The 18972-nt window shown below is 47.3% G+C and overlaps 1 protein-coding gene across 1 annotated transcript in view; it reads left to right on the top strand.

Annotated features, from left to right (window-relative positions):
• Ccdc57 (coiled-coil domain containing 57) overlaps positions 1-18972 on the top strand; it is a 97419-nt gene that overhangs the window by 66859 nt on the left and 11588 nt on the right. Inside the window, exon 18 of the mRNA XM_051182441.1 lies at positions 181-400. Coding sequence (XP_051038398.1) covers positions 181-400 — 220 coding nt within the window. The remainder of the gene's footprint in view (positions 1-180; positions 401-18972) is intronic.

Here is an 18972-nt window from a genome sequence, read left to right as displayed (position 1 = left end):
AGGCCCTGTCTCTGCACCTGTACCCTGGACTCTCTTGGGGCTCCGGGCAGTCAGTCAGCATTGCTGGTGTCCTGTGCCCAGAGCACTCAGCTGCTTTCCAGGGGCCCATCCCATCTTGAAAAGAGTCCTGGTCCCCTTATCCTGCAGTATCAAAGATAACTGTCCTTTTAACTTTCACAGAAACAACCCAGAGTCCCCACAGAAACTTGGAAGTCAGTTTCTCAGAAAGAAAACAGGTCTCCACGGCTACCACCACAGGCTCAAGAAGTCCCCGAGGAAAGTGACCGTCATACCCACAGGTCATCTTCGTTGGCCAGCAGTTCCCTCCAGGACACCTGGAGGCTGTTAGACCTGGGATCCAGCCTTTCAGGCAACCCCTCACAGGATGACTCTGCTGCAGGTAGGAGAGCTGCCAGCCTGACTACTCCCAGCAGGGTAGGGTACCAAAGGCTGCGGGAACAGTATGGCTGTAGTGCGCTGACGTGACTGAGTTGGTGTGTTGAATGTTTTCTGCCCTTTCAATCTCCTAGGCCTGTGTACCTCAGCTCCTTTGCACAGAGCCAGCCTGTCCCATGCCATATATCATATAGCCCTGAAGGTCAGAGGTCAGTGTCACAGGCTGTATCTACCTACCCCCCAAGGCTCCTTAGGATAGGATCTACTTCTCTGCAAGTAGATTCTGGGTACACGTCTGCTTCTCTAGAAGAGCCAGTGATGGCTACAATGAAATTCTCAAGAAACTTTCTCTAAAGAGCTCACTTTGGGGGGATTGTTTGAGATGACACTAAGCAAGAAAGTGGAGGAAGGAAAAGTGATTTCAAAGTCTTAGCCAGACAAAACAAGAACAAGGCCTAGCACAGCGGCCTACACTTGTAATCCCAACACTCAGGAGGCAGAAGCAGACAGAGCTCAATGAGTCTGAGGCCAGCCAGCATAGTCTATATAGTGAGTTCCAGAATAGCCAGGGCTACATAGAGAGACCTTGTCTCAAAAAGAAGACGGAGGAGGAGTCAGAGACACTGAATGAGGTGCATGACCCTGGTGTCCACCTGGTGTGAGCTCTGGGTGTGTTTTCTCTTGGTCACAGTCCGCTCCACTGAGCAGCTATGTCCTGATGTGTTCTCCAACAATTGTTTTTACGTTATTCCAGTCCTTTGCCATTACAAATAAGATGATGGTGAATACCCTTGGACATATTCTTAAGCACATATTATGTAATAAATAAGAGTTCTGAGATGAGCATGATACACATGCCTCTGGTACCAGCTACTCAAGACACTGAGACAAGGGGATCAATGACTTGAGTCCAGAAGTTCAGTACTTTCCTGGGCACAAAGCAGAATCCTTGGGGGTTGAGGAGGAAGGAAAGGAGGGGGGAAGGAAGGAAGGAAATTTCCAAAGGAGTTTGCTTTCTTAAAAAAAAAAAAAAAAAAAAAAAAAAAAACTACTACTAAACCATACACACACACACACACACACACACACACACACACACACACACACAGTGTCTTAGTTACTTCTCTATCAACTTGTAAAGAAAGCACTTAATTTGAGGCTGTCACTGTAAGGAGGAAACTTGACGTTTGACTGCCACCTCACAGAGTTCAAATTGGGAGTGTCTAAACCTGGTGCCTACCCATGGTGGGACCACATATAGCCAGGCTGGAGCTCAAAGGTCTGAAACAGCCCAAGTGAGGCTGTGGGAGGACTCTCTTATTTGTAACGTAAGCCAGCCTTGTATGGGTTCCATGGTTTGGGATCCACAGAGTTAGTATTTCTTTCTCCCCCCCCCAATTTGATTTTATGTGTATTGTTATTTTGGTTGCATGTTTGTTTGTGCATCACACGCATGTGTGTTGTGCACGGAAGCCAGAAGGTGTCAAATCCCCTAGAACTGGAGTTACAGATGGTTGTGATCAGCCATGGGGGACCAAACCACAGTCATCTGCAAGAGCAGCCGGTCTCCCCAGCCCCATGTGTCCTGAGCAGAGTCCATAAACAATTCCAGTTATTCCAGGGCCTTCTGTTCAAGGCTATCACACATCATCTTTTGTAGCAAAGATCTCCACATACTAACCTAGAGACACTGGATCTCAATGACTGTCTTCAGCATAAGAATAAGATAGCAAAACTGGGCATGTGGCTTTAGTCCCAGCACTCAGACTCAGGAGGCAGAGACAGCAAAATCTCTGAGAGTTCAAGGCCAGTCTAGCCTACAAAGGGAGTTGCAGAACAGCCAAGGCTACACAGTGAGACTCCACAAAGACTGAGATAGCAACAGGAGAATAGCTCCGAGACAGAAGGACCAAGGGAGAAAGAGCTCTTAGGAAGCCTAGCAAGCCACACACAGAATGGGACCCAAACCCAGGAAGTTATAGTGCTGCCAGCAGCAAAGGGAGGTGGGCATGGCCTGTGAGCCCTGGAGCTGCAGTTACAAGGAGGCTGTAAGATGCCAGGTGGGAGTGCTGGGGACTGAACCCTTTTCTGATGGAAAAGCTCTTACCTGCTGAGCCCTTTTGAATGAGTTAGCAGTGGACAGACTGGTCTAACTTATCAGCACAGGGAACTGAGAGGCAGCACAGACAGGCCTGCTGCATTCAGGGAAGAGGGCAGAAATACACTCGGTGACAAAGAAGCCTGAGCTGTGTCACCGCCAGCTGTCTCTCACCAGAAATAAGTTCACAGTTAGCCAAATTAGCCAAATACAATTTGTATGTGGTTTGACAGCCACCCCGTCTATCCTGGCCGGTACATCTCAGCCTTCAAAGGCAGAAGGGCCATGCAGAGTCCTGACAGGCAGCAAACACAACTGGTGTGAGTAAAACTTTATTTACAAAAGCAAGGGGCAGCTGGGTGGTGGTGGTGCACACCTTTAGTCCCAGCATTCAGGAGGCAGTGGCAGGAGGATCTCTGTGAGTTTGAGGCCAGCCTGGTCTAGTTGCAGGACAGCTTCCAAGGCCACAGAGAAACCCTGTCTTGAAAAACTTAAAAAAAAAAAAAAAAAAAGCAAGTGGCAGTAACATTCTGTTCTGCAAGCCAGATGTACAGACCCTTAATTTTTTTGTATTGCTCTTGCTCTTTCAACTATGTATATTACATGTGCTCACTGTTTTTTGTTGTTAGTTTTGTTTTGTGTTTTTGAGATTGTATCTCACTGTATATTTCTGTCTAGCCTTGAACTTGCAGTGACATTATTCTACCTCCCAAGTGCTGGGGTTATAGGAACCACACCCTGGTTGCTTTGACCAGTGGGAAAGCGGTCAGCCCCACAGATGCATCAAGGATCAGATAGAGAAGTGATGTGACCCTTGTTTTGGTCTGAGTTCTGTAAGGACTAAGGTTTTTCCGCCCGCCGCCGGTCTTGACCCGCCGCCGCAGCATTTGTTTTAACAGTTGTTGTTTCCTCAGCAGTCAAACAATACAAAGACAATATAATGCTGTATCCAGATTCTCTTTGGGCGCCATATGTAAGGAGTACAGTTTTTCCACCCTCCGCCTGGTCTTGTCCCGCCACCGCGCCAGCCCCAATTAACTCACAGAGACTCTGTATTTTGATATAATGCTGTTGGCCAGGTACTAGTTTCTTATCGGCTAGCTCTGTCTTAAGTATTAACCCATTTCTATGTATTTCCACATGGTCTTACCGAGAGCGGAGGAACGGCGGTTCTGTTCTCTCCAGACTCTCCATCTTGACTCCTCCCTACTACTTCTTCCAATCCTCCTTGTCTCCTAATCCCACCCATCTTGCTTTCCTATTGGCCAACAGTGCTTTATTCATTAACCAGTATGAGAAACAGATTTACAGAATGACATCTCCCATCAGAGTTCTTTTTTTTTTTTTTTTTTTTTTTTTTTTTTTGATCTGTGGTCTTGCTATATAGCCCTGGTTAGCCTGGAACTTGCTCTGGTCTTCCTGCCTCTGCCCCTCGGTGCTAGGGTTACAAGCATATACCACCATGCCCACGACCCGAGTTTTGCCTGGTGTACATCACTGGTGGTTTGAAGAGTTGTCTCAGTGGAATGAGGGTCATCACTTTAGTCTCCCTTGTGAGTGGCTTTGGCAGAGAGCTGGATAACAACTTGGGAAGCAGCAATCAGTAGGCCATAGGCCAGGGAGAGGTGGGACCTGAGAAGCCTGTGGTGTCCCGGAGGGCGAGGTGAGGAAAGATGTCGGGAGACAGACTGCCAGCACTGACAGGCAAGCTTTCCCACACTCAGACTGTTAAAATGAAGCACGTGAGGGACCTTGGTGGGTTCCGTGGTGGGTGAGGGACAACCATGACAGGCAGACAAAGCTTAAATGAGAAGTTGTATTAGAAGGGAAGCGGGGGAAGGGAAGGGAAGCGGTAAAGAGACGCAGAGACAGGAAAAGTCCTGTCTCCCCTTCAGGGGAACAGCGGGAAGACAGCAGAAGTGGGTGGGGTTTTTCTTTTAAAAGGTCCTTTGCACCTGTGTGCAGACTATGTAGTGAAGTCGATTCCACTGTCCTCTTTCCAGAGTTCTTTGCAGAAGCTGAGAAGGAAGGCAGGTTTGCCCAAGTGGCCAGGGTTACCACTTTGATGAGTGGAGTTTCTTCAGAGTCCACCAGTCTTTTGGAGGAAATGGGGTGATGCCAGCAGCTTTTTAATAAAACATTTTAAATGCCATATTCTCCAAATCTCTGAGCATTTGAGGGCTGTCTATTTAGTATATCCCAGAAGATAAAATTTGTCTTTAGTTACTTGCTTTAAGCACAGAGGTGGCTAGGTAAAGCTTTATCCCTGTAATTAATTAATTGGTACTTAGCATGGCACACTGACATTAGTGCAGGATCTGTCTGGAGAACTGAATCCAAGCTGAGAGGCTGTGGAGGGATGTTTTGCTCAGAGCCCTCCAGCCTGACCGTAACTGGTTTTAACTTAGTAGGTTAGATTTATGCCTGTGAAGGACAAAGTAGAAAAAAATCCCTTTTTGTAATAGAAGCTTAACCCTTAAAAACTGACAGTAGTGAAGGTCACACAGTATGGGAGGGAATAATGTCAAGTTTAGTTTATAACTGATTTAACTTTACTTTGTTAGGTAATCCAAAAGAGATCTTTATAACCTTATGATCATTTAAAAATATGTATCAATTTAAAATAAAAATTTTATCATATAAGTATACATACCAATTTAGAAATATTTGAGGCTTAGCACAGTTGTATTTAAGTTACATACAGAAAGTTAGCTTACATCCATGTATATAAAGTTAAATTTAAATCACATGTACAGAGACATGCAGACATATTAAACAGCACTGGGTAAAAAAGTAAGGAGAACCGAAGTGTAATCTCTGATTCACACGTTTCGTTGCAGCAAGCAGACAGGACAATTAAAGAGATAGTAGACGGAAAGCCGCCAGTCGCCAGCAGATTTGTTATAGGGTGGAGAGAGTAGATCTGCTGTAGATGGAGAAGGCAGGGTTTCTGTGTGAAATGTGTGTCCTGCCAGGGGCTGGGAAGGCACACCATTACGCAAACAAGCCACGCGCAACAGAGCCAGGGAAAGAAGAAATAAAAGGCAAAAAGTAAATGAATTATGACTGGCAGCAGGACTTGTTGGCAGAAGCTGGCTAAACTGCCCCCTCTGCCTAGGTGGCCAGTGTATCGAAGGGAGGAACCACGTGGGGTGGGCGGGCCTACGGCTAGACCACATGATTGTTCTGAGTCAGGATGGCGCCTGCCCTTGTGTTATAAGGCATCTTGTAGATTTTAAACCATATGCACTTAGTAAAACACACATAAAGTACTCAGGTATTCAGAATCACACGTGTGTAGCCACATCATACACAGCATACATACATCTTTTTAATACATGTAAAATGGGAAGGAAATAAAAGTATTTTTGAGCAGACCCATTAGTTTCAGGCCTGCCCACTATGATCTGCCAACATCTGTATTGCCTTGGAGTCTGTCCTGGAACTAGCTCTGTAGACCAGTCTGGCCTCGAACTCACAGAGATCCGCCTGCCTCTGCCTCTCAAATGCTGGGACTAAAGGTGTGTGCCACCAATGCCTGGCCTGAGAGTTTTTTCTTTTAAAGGGTCCTTTGCACCTGTGTGCAGACTATGTAGTGATGTAGCAATCATGGGACCCTGAGCTGACTAGGGTACTGCCTGAGCGCATTCTGGCAGGTGTCAGGGAGTAGGCCAGCGTAATGCCTGAATCCTTACACATAGACTTTCTACATAGCTCTACTGGGAGACACAGGCCTTTTAGAACAGGCCAGGATACAGCTGACCCTGAGGAAAACACTCTTGATTCATGAACAGTAGCTGCTGGAACCTCTGCCAAGCAGACTCACAGAACCCAGAGGCATGTCCAATAGCAAGTCCTCAGGAAACCTGGGCCCAGGTCAGAGCGAGAGTGTTAGCTGGTGGCCACATGCAGCCTGGGGGCACTCTGTCTGGCAGCTGAAGTAACAGCAGAAATAGCACTTAGTGACCAAAAGGTTACAACTGCAGTGTGGCCTGAGGGAGTGTGAAGGTGGCACATGCTTGGAGCTGCATGTCACAGCACCCCAGTGAAGGTGGCATGGAGTAAGGCTTCCCAGCCCAGATCTAATGACAGCCACGGGGAGTAGCACAGTGCAAGTCCCCACAGCACACGCTGTCCAGAACACAAGCTTGCGTCAACTTGCAGGACAAGTAGGAGGATGCTGCCTCTGCTTGGCCCTTTTGAGTCCTTAGAGTCCTCTTCCTCCCCTGTTGGCCAGGGAGGTCCCCAGGGGTCACAAAGCCAGCCCCCTCCTTCCATGTGGGGATGCTTCCCTAGAACCCACACAGCTGCTCTTCACCTGTGCCCTAGGACCCAGCCCATCTACCTAGAAGCTGCTGCTTGGGGCTCTCAGTGGGAAAGATGGGGAGAAGCTGAGCTACTGTCCCCAGCCTGACTGACAGCTCCTATTAGCGTTTTGTAATAAAAGTAAAGTTAAACAAACAAACAAAACAAAACAACAACAAAACTACATTCCAGCAAAGATCTCTGGCCGTTCACCTTACAGAGAATGTGTTGAGAGGAAAAGATGGACATTGTCAGTGCAATCGAAAGGTTTAATTACCCTAGGTTCCTGGTGTAGGCCTGACGTCTTGGAGGCTTGGATGAGTTCTGTCACCTTGTATGATAACACAGCAGCGGCTTGAGGACCTTGTTGGTAGACACGGTGGTACCTTGGGGGATGAGGTGTCTGTTGAAGGTGTGGCTGTGTTAGTGGGTGGGATAGGAGTCCCCAGTCAGCCTGTAAGTCTTGCTCCAAAGACTAAGGTGGAATTTCCTCTGGGTTGTTTCAGTTCTTTTCACGTTCAGTGCTTTGTGAGCAGTAACCTGACCATTGCATGGCTCCAGACAGTTAACAATGCTGATGAAACAGCTTGGAAGGGGCCAACATGTAATAGTATCCACGTTCAATGACAAAACCCACCGGTGTTGGGGCCCTGCAGTGGTCTTTAATCCCAGTGTTCAGGAGGTCGAGGTAGAAGCATGAACTCCCTGGGCCCCATGCTGGCTCCCTGTCTGGAGGGTGGGATTGCTTGCCTCGTACCTCTGTATTTTGAGGTGAGAACCAGCACTGCCAACACCAACCCCCCTCAGTCCTGACTGAGAGGACTGGACAGATTCCTGGGGTCTAGATCATCCACTCCCTGAACACCTGACACACACACATCCTACCTTCTCTCCCACCACACACACCCATCTACCCTCCTGCAAGCCAGGTTCCTCTCTCACCTTCATTCTTGCAAAAGCCTCAAGTCTCTCAGACAGTGCTGGCCCAATGCCTGGGTCTGTTCTGCTCCCTGTGTTACTGCATAGCCCGGGAGCCCAGCACCCACCTACAAACACAAGTAGACATTTCCACTCCAGTAGCTCCCCACACACATAAGGACGTCCCTCTCTTCCTCCCCACCTCCCCAGCACCTGCCTCCTCCCCAGACCAATCCAGTACCCAGCTTTCTCCCTCACGCCCTGGGCCTTGTTCTCGTTCTCTTATTTACCTTGAGTCCCTTCTATCTCTTCAGGAATGTCCCTAAGGGTAGGGACACCTAAGGCTTCATGCTGGATGCCAAGCAGCCAGTAGTGTTCAGGGTGTAAGGATTGATGGAGGGCTGCAGCCTGCTCAGGGAGGGGTAGAGAGAGTTTCAGGGAGGAAGATTGATGACTGATTCGGACACTGCAAAGCTTGGGCAGAGCCCAAGCCTGACATCCAGGACGTTCTCAGCTCATCCCCACCACACCTCCCCCCACCAGCTAAGGCTTGCCCCTCATAGTGTGTGCACCTGTAACTCCAGCACCCTGGAGCCTGCAGCAGGACAATAAAGGGTTTGGTGACAGACTGAGTACATAGCAAGACCCTGTTCAGGGAAGGAGAAAGAAAAAGAAAGTAAGGCTTTAAAAATACATGTACTCCCTAGATGGAAGTATTAAATATGATCAGGGCAACGGTTTTCCCCAGAGTGAAGAAACTTTTCGGGTAATCCTAACTGAAATATGGACAAACTTCTCTTGAAGCCAGATAAGTGGATTTTCGAGTTCCACTGCAATGAAGTGCCTGGGGAAGAGGTAGTCAGCCTGCTGCAGCCTTCCACACATTAGGACATATGGTGCAAGGCTGGGGCATAGCTCAATGACAGAGGGTTTCCTCCCACGTGCAAGGCTCTAGGTTCACATGAGCACACGCACACACTCAAACACATACACTGATACACACAGACACATACACTCACACACACACACACACACATGCACTGTGTGTGGGTTAGGAGACACTAACACAAGAGGAGCCAGAACAGAACTTGTTCCCAGAACAGAACTTGCTCTGAGGTGGGGAGTTCTACTCCAGCCTAGGCAGCTCATTGTCTGACTCATTGTCAGAGACTTGCCTGGTATTTCCAAGGCCCTGGGTTATCCTTAGCACCAAAAATAATCATAAAGATCAAACTGCATCCCAACAAAGGCCAGTAATCTCCAAACAGCTGGCCCATGTTCACCTGGCCACACACCTCAAAGATCACAGGTCCCAGCCAGGGGCTTCAGAAGACATCCCCATCCTGTTTCCAAAGCTCAGTCCTGAGGCAGTCTGCCTTCTTTCCCAGGAATTAGGACAGTCCAGCCTTCCTGGCGTCTGACCCAGGTATCCAAGCCGCCGACATATCAAAGGACGACTGCCTTCCTGCAGGAAAGGGGCTCCAATGGCAACTTCGTTGTGCCTTCTACCTCCTGAGTTGAAAAACAGCCTGTGCAGGCCTCAGCTGGAACACCAGCCTCCCCTGCCTGACTCCAGTCCGCCCACTACCTAGTTCCCTTCCACCTACCCAGCTGCCATGGCCAGGTGCACTGTCGTGAAACACACACACTTGCCCTTTTCCTTCCAACAGAGTACAGCCCTAGGCAGCTTGCTTTTTTTTTTTTTTTTTTTTTTTTTTTTAATTGTATCTGAAGATCTTTTCACAGTGAGTGGGGCTAGCAGATCTTTTGGGTGGCCCACAGCACTGTGAAGCTCATTTTGTCTCAAGGCCTCAGGTGTGTCATCTTCCACACTGGGTATGGTGCTGCAGTGTGTACCCTTGTGCTTGTGTGAGCCCGAGGTCGGACAATTATCCAGAAGGGAAACAGCTGGGTCAAAGGTGTGGGTAGTTAGAAGTGTTACCAAATTGTTCTAAAAAAACTTGGCCCTGTGCCGGAAGCTGCCTGCAGGGTGGAAGGCGCCTCTCTACTCCAGTGTCCTGGACTTTGTCCCAAGTCTTTTTCTCACTCTGACAAATGAAAACTGATACTTCACTTTTTTGTTTTAATTTACAGGGTTTTTATTTGAGGGGGACAGAGTTTGGTTTGTTTTATTTAGTCCAGACTTGCTTCAAACTCTATGTAGCTTAAAACGAGTTTGAACTTCTGATCCTCCTGTCTCCAACTCCTTAATCACTTGTTTTGTTGCTGTTCAGTTTGTTGATGTTTTTTGTCTGTTTTCATCCCACTGACTGGCCCAGGACCGTGCACTTTCTAGACCAGGCTGGCTTTCACTGTACTAAAGTCAGCCTGCCTTTGCCTCCAGAGTGTTGAGATGAAAGGTGTGTGCCACCGCACCCAGCCCATTAATCTGCAGTGTTGAAGCTGTAGACATTTCATGGTTGGGTTTAATGTGGATGTGTGACCTTTTCATACAGGACAGTTGGGGAGGGTAGACGGTAGTCTAGAAAGGGGTGGGTGCTGGGAGGCCAGAGGCAGGGACGAGGGACTGAGGGGGCTCGGCACGGGCGTACCAGGCAAGTCCTTGGTTTAAGGTGTGCAGGTACATGATCCCATTCTCAAGTGGAACCTGAGGCCAGATCCAGGTCGTCACACAGCTGCCCAGTGGTTCTGTCCTGCACTCAGCTCTCCCAAGCTCCAGAAAGAGCTGGGCAGAAAGGGAGGGTTTAGCAGAGGCTACAGTTGTCCATGGGCCAAAGGGTCAGGGGTGTGGATGGTCCCGAGGAATGTGGCTACTGGTTGGGACTAGCCCAGATCCTCCCCAGTCAGTACTCCTGCAGCTACCTGCTTCTTCCGTCAAGTCAAAGGCTAAGGCATGATGGCTGGATTGGCTCATGTTCATGGGACGAAACCTATAATCCTAGCCCTTGGTAGGCCGAGGGAAGAGGATCATCACAAATTCAAAGCCAGCCTCTGCTACAAAGTGAATTCAAAACTAGCCTGGGCTACAAACCTGAGCTAAAAGCATTTAAAAAAAAAAAAAAGTTTGTTGTTCTAAGCCATTTCTTAAAACCTACTTACATAACACAGCTTCTGTTCGATCCTAACAGTACAGTGACCACACTATTACCAGCCTCCTCTAATCTAGAAATCCAGGGAAAGAAAAAGAGCTGGGCAGCTGCCCCTTGCCCTGCCCTGCCCTCTGCCTCAGGAGATCCAGGAGAGCACTCTAGGCCAGAGTGTTTCCATCTGGGAAGGCGCATGGGGGAGGTGAGCAGGCAGGAAGAGGGCACTGGGCTAGGCCTGGACACACCCAAGAGGCTCCTCCCTGGCTCTGTGGACCCAATAAGCTTCTGTTTCTAGAGAAACTAGACATTTTTTTTTTTTTTGTTTAAAAATGTTCTCTTTGAGAACACAAACAAAACAGTTCTTTTGTTTATTTTTCTACTCTGTGTAGTCCTGGCCGTCTTGGAACACCTTTGTAGACCATGTTGGCCTCGAACTCAGAGATCTGCCTGCCTCTAGAGTGCTGGGTTTAAAGGTGTACGCCAGTTCCAAAACAGTCCTTTCTGGGACCTTTGTGAGGTTTTGGTGCTTGCAGCTCGAGCATGAGGGCCTGAGTTCAGACCCCAGCACCCCCATAAGCCGAGTGTGGCCACATGTTCCTGTCATGGTGGATCTTGGGGATATTGGCAAGCCAGTCTAGCTGAAACAGAATGGCAGAGGCAGGTGGATCTCTCTGCTCTGTAGAATGAGTTCAAGGACAGCCAGGGCTACACAGAGAAATCCTGTCTCAAAACAAACAAACAAACAAACAAAACAACAACAAAAAACCACAAAACACACAAAAAAATGAAATAACTAAATAAAATAATATAAGGGGTTGGCAAGATGTGTCAGAGGACAGAGGCGCTTGCCGCCAAACCTGACGACTAGAATCTGTCCACTGGGACGTGGTGAGAAAAGGACCACCACAAATTGACCTCTGACCTCCATATACTTGCTGAGACAAGCGTGTGCCCCACAAAAAAAAAAAAAAAAAAAAAAAAAAAAAAAAGATGGGGATCTTGGAGAGATGGCTTAGCATATATAAGACCGCTTGCTGCTCTTGCCCAGGGTCTGCATCTGATTCCCAACACTCACGAGACTGCTCAGAACCATCTATAACACCAGTCCCAGAGTATCCAACACCCTCTTCTGACCAACCATACTTGCAGCGCACATACTTACATACAGGGAAATCACCCATACACATAAAAGAAAATAAATCTCTTCTTTAAAAGATCTATAAAAATTAATTAATTTAAAATGCTCAGTTTTTAATTAAAGTGAACTTTAGCACTTAATGAATGGAAACAATGCATGGGCTAACCCCAGATGTTTTGGGGGAAGCAGCACACTCCTGAAACCAGGCCAGCCTCCATCTAATCACTGGACAGCCTTGTAGGCTCCAACAGCAGCTTCATTGGCAATGGCCTGGTGGGCTGTAGAGATGGCTCAGCAGTTAGAGATGGCTCAGTAGATACCAGGCATTGGTGGCACATGCCTTCAATCCCAGCACTTGGCAGGCAGAGGCAGGCGGATCTCTGTGAGTTTGAGGCCTGTCTCAGAAAAAAAAGAAAGAAAGAGTACTAGTTGTGACCAGGCATAGTGCACACACCTTTGATCCCAGCACTTTGGGAGAGGCAGAGGCAAGTGCATCTCTGAGTTTGAGGGCCAGTCTGGTTTACAGAGTAAGTTCTAGGACAGCCAGGGACCCTGAGAAACCCTGTCTTTAAAAAAAATAATAATAATTAATAATAAGTAAATAAATAAAAGCACTGGCTTCTCTTCCAGAGGACCTGTGTTCAATTCCCAGTACTCACATGACAACTCACTATAAGGTGAGCAGGTTAGCTTCAGGATGGTGATGTGGGTTTGTGGTGATTGACTCCACAATCCGTCTTAGCCCCAACCTGACCTCCCATGATGCTCAGTAGCCTACATCCCTGACACCAGAGCTGCCCACTGTCTGGCTCCTGCAGGTGCCTTGTGTGTCTTGTGAAATGCAGGATGAGCTCAGGAGAGCAGTCAAGATGTCCTTGTGGGAGATGGTAATGAGCTGGTTGTGATTTGTATTTGTGATAAGAAAAATCAAGTGAAAATCTCACTTGGGATGGGCAACCTCCAAGAACAGTTTGTGACTGCTGAAAACTGACCCAGAACACCTTGTTCCACTCCTGTCTGTTTCTCACACCAGAAAACAGACACAGAATTCCCCTAAGCTCTGAGTAACCTGGGCTGGAAGGTGGACACAAGGCTCCCGGTAGCCAAGCTGAGACACACAGACCAGGAAGAGTCTGGGACAACAACGTGGGAGGGAGAAGCAAATCTGTCAGGGCCCTGCCTGCTGTGCTCCAGGAACTCGCCAGAGGAGGGCAAAGAGCCCTGTGTAGACCTGGTTCTGTCCCCATGGGGGGGGGGGGGGGTCGTGCCACAACCAAGGCTGTCCTCACTCATGAGGCCAAGGCTCCTCTCTGTTTCTCAGCATTTCTGCCCTCAGCCTGGTCCCTGTAGGCAAGTGAGAGCCTGCCGCTGGCAACACTGCTCTGAGATGCCTGTATGCAACCCCACGGCTTGTGGAAGTACCTCTTCGGAAACCCGTGCAAGGGCTGGAGAGGGCTCAGGGGTGAAGAGCTCTGGCTGCTCTCCCAGAGGACCTGAGTTTGATTCCTTGCACGCACAATTGCTTATAGTTGTCATGACTCTAGTTCCAGGGGCTCCAACACAATCTCACACACATAAAATAAAAATACATATTTTTAAAAGGAAAAAAAATACTTTAGAAGAAAAGAAACAAGCAACCCTGTGCAGGCCCTGATGTGGGTGAGCCTGTCTGCTGCCTGTGCTGAGGTCCCTTCATGGCACAGGACCCACCCCAATTTTGAGACACGGTGCCTCGGAGATCCTTTGGGTTTTTTGAAATAGTTATGAGGAAATGATGATTGCCACTCAGAAAAGCAACATATTGAAGTCACTTCTAAAACAAAGCAAACACATTTAGAGATAATCAAATCTGCTTGCTTTTTAGTGGTATTTATTCTAGGGCCATAGAGTGTCTGGCACCCACTTCTGCTTCTGCAAGCTGTGGTGACAAGGACTCAACCCTAAGGTTCCCCATGTACAGCTGACTGGCTAACCGGACAAAGACATAAAGCAGCTGTTTGCAGACAGGAGAGCAGGCATCACCCACCACCCCTGGGGCAGGGGGACAGAAGCCAGTTCTAGGCCATTATGTCATCTGATGTCCCACAAGCCCAGCAAATGAGGCTGTGGCTGGGGGATACCTGGGTGGTGGAGTGATTGTTTGGAATGCCCAAGGCTCTAGCCTAATATCGCACAATGAAAAACAGAAGTGCAGGAGGATGGCCACAAGTTCAAGGCCAGCGTGTTCTATATGTAAAGTTCAAACCAGCCAGGAATACACATGGGACCCTGTCTCAACAACACTACCCACCCCCAAAAAAAGTTTTTAAGGTCATCCTGCTGTATGTAACTTGAGACCCTATCTCAAAAGGAACAGTGAAAGAGTTAAACAGGAACAGGAAGAGTTAAGGGGAGAAAGAGGAAAAAGGAAAAGGATTCTACCAAAATGAAGTTTCCAGAGCTCTGCCAGGGTCCGGGATGTTGGGGCTCCAGACAACTCGAGTGACATTCCCAGGGAAAGCACCCGTTCAGGACCCACTGAAGAAGAGCGATGGGAGATGTCATTCCATAAATATATTCCTCGTATTGGTTAATGAATAAAGCTGTTGACCTGTTACTAGTGTCGAGAAATATATTTACAGAATGACATCTCCCATCAGAAGGGTGAGGCCTCATCTGCTTCGACAGTCCTGAGGTGCGTAGACGGTAGCTCAGCTGTACCAGAATCAGCCAGGCTTCTCTGAGAGACAGTAGGAAATTTCAATAATATAAGAAAATGTCTAGCCAGGTGTGATAGCTCAGTCCTTTAGCCCTTCTACTCTCAGGAGGCAGAGGCAAGCAGATTTCTGTGAATTTGGTCTACATAGTGAGTTCTAGGACATCTAAGGCTACACAGTGAGACCCTGTCTCCAAAAGAGAAAATTAAAAACAAAAAAAGAGCCAGGCAGTGGTGGTGCATGCCTTTAATCCCAGTTCTCCAGAGGCAAAAGCAGGCAGATCTCTGAGTTCAAGGCCAGCCTGGTCTACAGAATGTGTTTCAGGACAGCCAGGGTTATACAGAATCTCAGAAAAGAAAAAAAAAAAAAAAAAAAGAAAAGAAAAGAAAAGAATATATATGCTAATATGGCCTGAGTGTAGCTCACAGGGGGCTGAGGATGTTCAGTTGATAAGAGTCCCTGGGTCCCATCCCAACACTGCATAAATGAGCACAGTGACACAGGTCTGTCATCCTGGTATGTGGGAGGCAAAGGTAAGAAAATCAAGTATTTCAACTGTATGGAGTTTGAGGCCAACCTAAGCTACATGAGACTTTTTTTTTAAGGAAAGCTGGGTGGTGGTGGTCCACATTCTCAATCCCAGTGCTCAGAAGGCAGAGACTGCAGGTTCTCCAGCCTGGTCTACATGACAAGTTCCAGGACAGCCAGGACTACACAGAGAAACCCTGTCTCAAAACAAAAAAGTCCTGCCTGGCACATGTAAGACAGAGCAATCTCTAGCCTCACAAAATAAAATGTATTTAATGTCATGGTGGAAACACTCTGTTTGGAATGGGAATAGAAGCCCAGATTCAGCTGTGTCCGGTCATGAGGAACCCACATGGCAGTGACATACCTTTAGACCTGTATAGTCATGGTTTCTCCAGAGACTAAGGCACGAGGACCAATTGACCTACGAGTCCCAGGCCAATACAGGAAGCACTTATACTTTGTAGATATGGATGTTCTGTCTACATGTGTGTCTGAGGCCAGAAGTGAGCCTAGAGTCACGGACAGTTGTGACCCGCCATGTGGGTGCTGAGGATAGAAGCTGGGACCTCTGGAGGAGCAGCCAGTGCTCTTAACCACTGAGCCATCTCTCCAGCCCCATCTCTTCTCTCTCTCTCTCTCTCTCTCTCTCATGTTTTTTCTTTTTTTTTTTTTTTTGTTTGTTTGTTTGTTTTGTTTTTGTTGTTGCGAGACAGGGTTTCTCTGTGTAGCTTTGGAAATTGTCCCAGAACTAGCCCTTGTAGACCAGGCTGGTCTCAAACTCACAGAGATCCTCCTGCCTCTGCCTTCCCGAGTGCTGGGACTAAAGGTGTGCGCTACCAACGCCTGGCTTTTTGTTTGTTTTTTTCAGGACAGGATTTCTCTGTAATAGCCCTGGCTGTCCTGTAACTTGCCTTGTAGACCAGGCTGGCCTCAAACTCACAGACATCCTCCTGCCTCTGCCTTTTAAGTGCTGGGATTGAAAGTGAGTGCCACCACTATCCAGCTTTCTTTTCTTTTTTAAGACAAGATCTAATATAGCTCAGGATGACCTTGCACTCATTAAGTATGACCTTGAACTCATCCTCTTGCCTCTATATCCAAGTTGCGGAGATAATAGGAGTATGTCACCACACCCCAAGATCCTTCTCTTTCACTCTTGGAAAAAAAAAAATGTCTAAAGACAGATTTAAAAAGCCAAGAATCCATAAAATAACAGAAAAATAACTGACCAACTATCACAGCTGCTTTAAGTTAATTTTTCTACGAAAGTATTAAGGCAAAGTAGATGTGCCAACAAGGTGTTTCTAGATGAATATGTCTGTGTGGCAAGACACAGCAGTCTTAGGTGTGGTTCTAACGGAAGGAGCATGTGTGTGTGTCTTAGGGTCCTCCTTGTTTCCTGGCTTCTCTGGGGTTGTGGACTATAGGCTGGGTATCCTTTTCTCTATGTCTAATATCCACCTATGAGTGAGTACATACATACCATGTTTGTCTCTCTCAGTGTCTGGGTTACCTTACTCAGGATGGTTTCTTCTAGTTCCGCCCAGCTGCCTGTGAATTTCAAGATGTCATTGGCAGAGCAGGTTCAGAAATAACAGGGCACTGTTTGAGCTCAGCCCTGCACTGGGCCAAGCAGACCAGGCTAGATGTCAACATGGAATTGCTGAGGCCACTGTCCCTGTCCAACTTGAAGCCAAGCTGTTTGCCTCACCTTACAGACCTAGAGAGACAATGGCCAAATTCCCAAACAGGCCACTTTGAGTTGGCAAGGTAACAGAGTTCTCTCTGCCCTAATCCTAAAGCTAGCCAGTGTTACTTAATCAGTTACTTTTCTATTGTTCTAGCTGCCAGGTCCAACCTTGCATAGAAAGTAACTTTAGTTAGTTAATTTTGCGTGCTGAGAGGAGTGACCTCAGGGTCTTGTACATGATAGGCAACTGCTACCAGAGCTACCTCCCCAGCAAGTGATGTGACTGAAATAACCCTTTTAGCTGAGCCTTGTGGCAAAGGCCTGTAATTCCAGCTTGGGCAGCAATCTTCCTGTCTTGGCTTCCAAAAGTGCTGTAGCATGAACATATGTGAGTCAGCTACAACTTAACTGGCATTATCTCCAGGGGGTCATGCATCATACCTTAATATTTTCTAGACCATGCTGGCCTGGAACTAACAGGGATCCACCTGCCTCTGCCTCTCTAGTCCTGGGATTAAAGGTGTGTGGCACCATCATAAAGCAAAGATAATTTTTAAAGCTGAATTTGTATTACACATGTACATGCTTTATTCTATAATTTCCAACAATACAGTACAGCAGGTATTTATAGGGATAGCATTTATATTGTATGAGAAATTATGTGAGCCAGGTGGTGGTGGTGCACACCTTTAATCTCTGCACTCAGGAAGCAGGCAGAGGCAGGTGGAGATGGAGTTCCAGGACAGCCAGGGTTACATAGAGAAACCCTGTCTAAGGAGACAGAGAGAGAGACCAGAGAGAGAGACACAGAGAGAGAGAGAAAGAGACAGAAACAGAGAGAGATTATATAGCTCAAGAGAGTTGATTTAGGGTCAGTGGGCTTATTCAAAACTTCCCAGCAAACTCCTGGACATTGTGTGTGAGGACTAGGACATTATATTAGTGTTGGGGAGGGAGATGGCCTAGAGCTGAGCCCTGTAAATACTAACGCACTACTCTATTATGACTTTAGCAATTGTGCACCAGGAAATAGGGACAAAGACCAAAGTGCTTACTAATCATAAATCATTATACCACATATGCGTGGGTGAGTTTCTGTGCTGTGGCCATACTGACCCCATGTTTGGCACTGGATCCCACACACATTTTGCTTTAAAGTTTACCAAGAGGCCAAAGGCAGAATTTCCTCAACTGAACTGGATGTATTAATGAATGCATGGAAGCAAGGCTTTTGTAAAAGGCATAAAGAGTCTCTAAAGAGAAAGTCCCAAAGCCCCTCAGCCACATTTGGTATGGAGGACTCAGGTCTCAGCTACCTTTTGAAGACAGAGTTTCTGTCTTGCCTGGTCCCACAGCCGTTTAGTCCCAAATAAACACAGAGGCTAATATTAATTATAAACTGACTGATGGCTCAGGCTTCTTATTGGCTAGCTCTTTTAATTATTAACCCATTTCTATTAATCTATGTATCGCCATAAGGCTGTGTCTCAAAACTTTTTTCAAGTCTTATATTAACCTCCATTCTCTAGATTTCTCTTTTAACCACGAAAATAGGAGAATTTCTATATTCTCTCCTCTGTTAAAGGCTATTGAACAATCCATACAGGATCTTTGGGTTCTCAGGCCATGTTGGTTTTGGCCATCTCCCTCCAACTGGCTCTGGGGACCAGCTGTGGGAGGCACAACTTGCCAAACTTTCCTTTTAAGACAGTGTCTGACTTGGTGCCCTTTTTGACTGCATCCAAAGCAATTTCAAGGAGGTCCTTCAGTCCTACTTTTCCCTAGGCCATGATTAGTTTGTTGGAAAAACTTAACTGAAATCCCTTGTAATGCAGCTAACCCCTGAGTGTTTGAGGGTCCAAAATCTGAACAAATTTGAATAAAATCAAAGATACCTGCTTTTTTTTCTAAAAAGGTCTTAAAGCAGTTTCTGACAGGCTGCATCAATTAACCTTTTTCACATACACTTTGCTGGGCAGCAGCTCCCAAGGCTGTAGGCTTCCTGGCTCAGCCTGGCCTCAGCTGGCCTTTGCCCTCTAGGCCTGGGCTGGCCCACCACAAGTCAGTGGTTGCTGGGGCTGCTTGCAAAGCCAAATGTCACCATTATAGCAGATGATAACACTGGGATGTCCTGCTGACCTAGAGCTTATGGG

The sequence above is a fragment of the Phodopus roborovskii genome, unplaced genomic scaffold (genome assembly GCF_943737965.1).
Source record: "Phodopus roborovskii unplaced genomic scaffold, PHOROB, whole genome shotgun sequence".
In the NCBI taxonomy this organism is placed as follows: Eukaryota; Metazoa; Chordata; class Mammalia; order Rodentia; family Cricetidae; genus Phodopus; species Phodopus roborovskii.
Note: the sequence above shows the minus strand (reverse complement) of the source record. Positions and strands in the feature narration are given on the sequence as shown.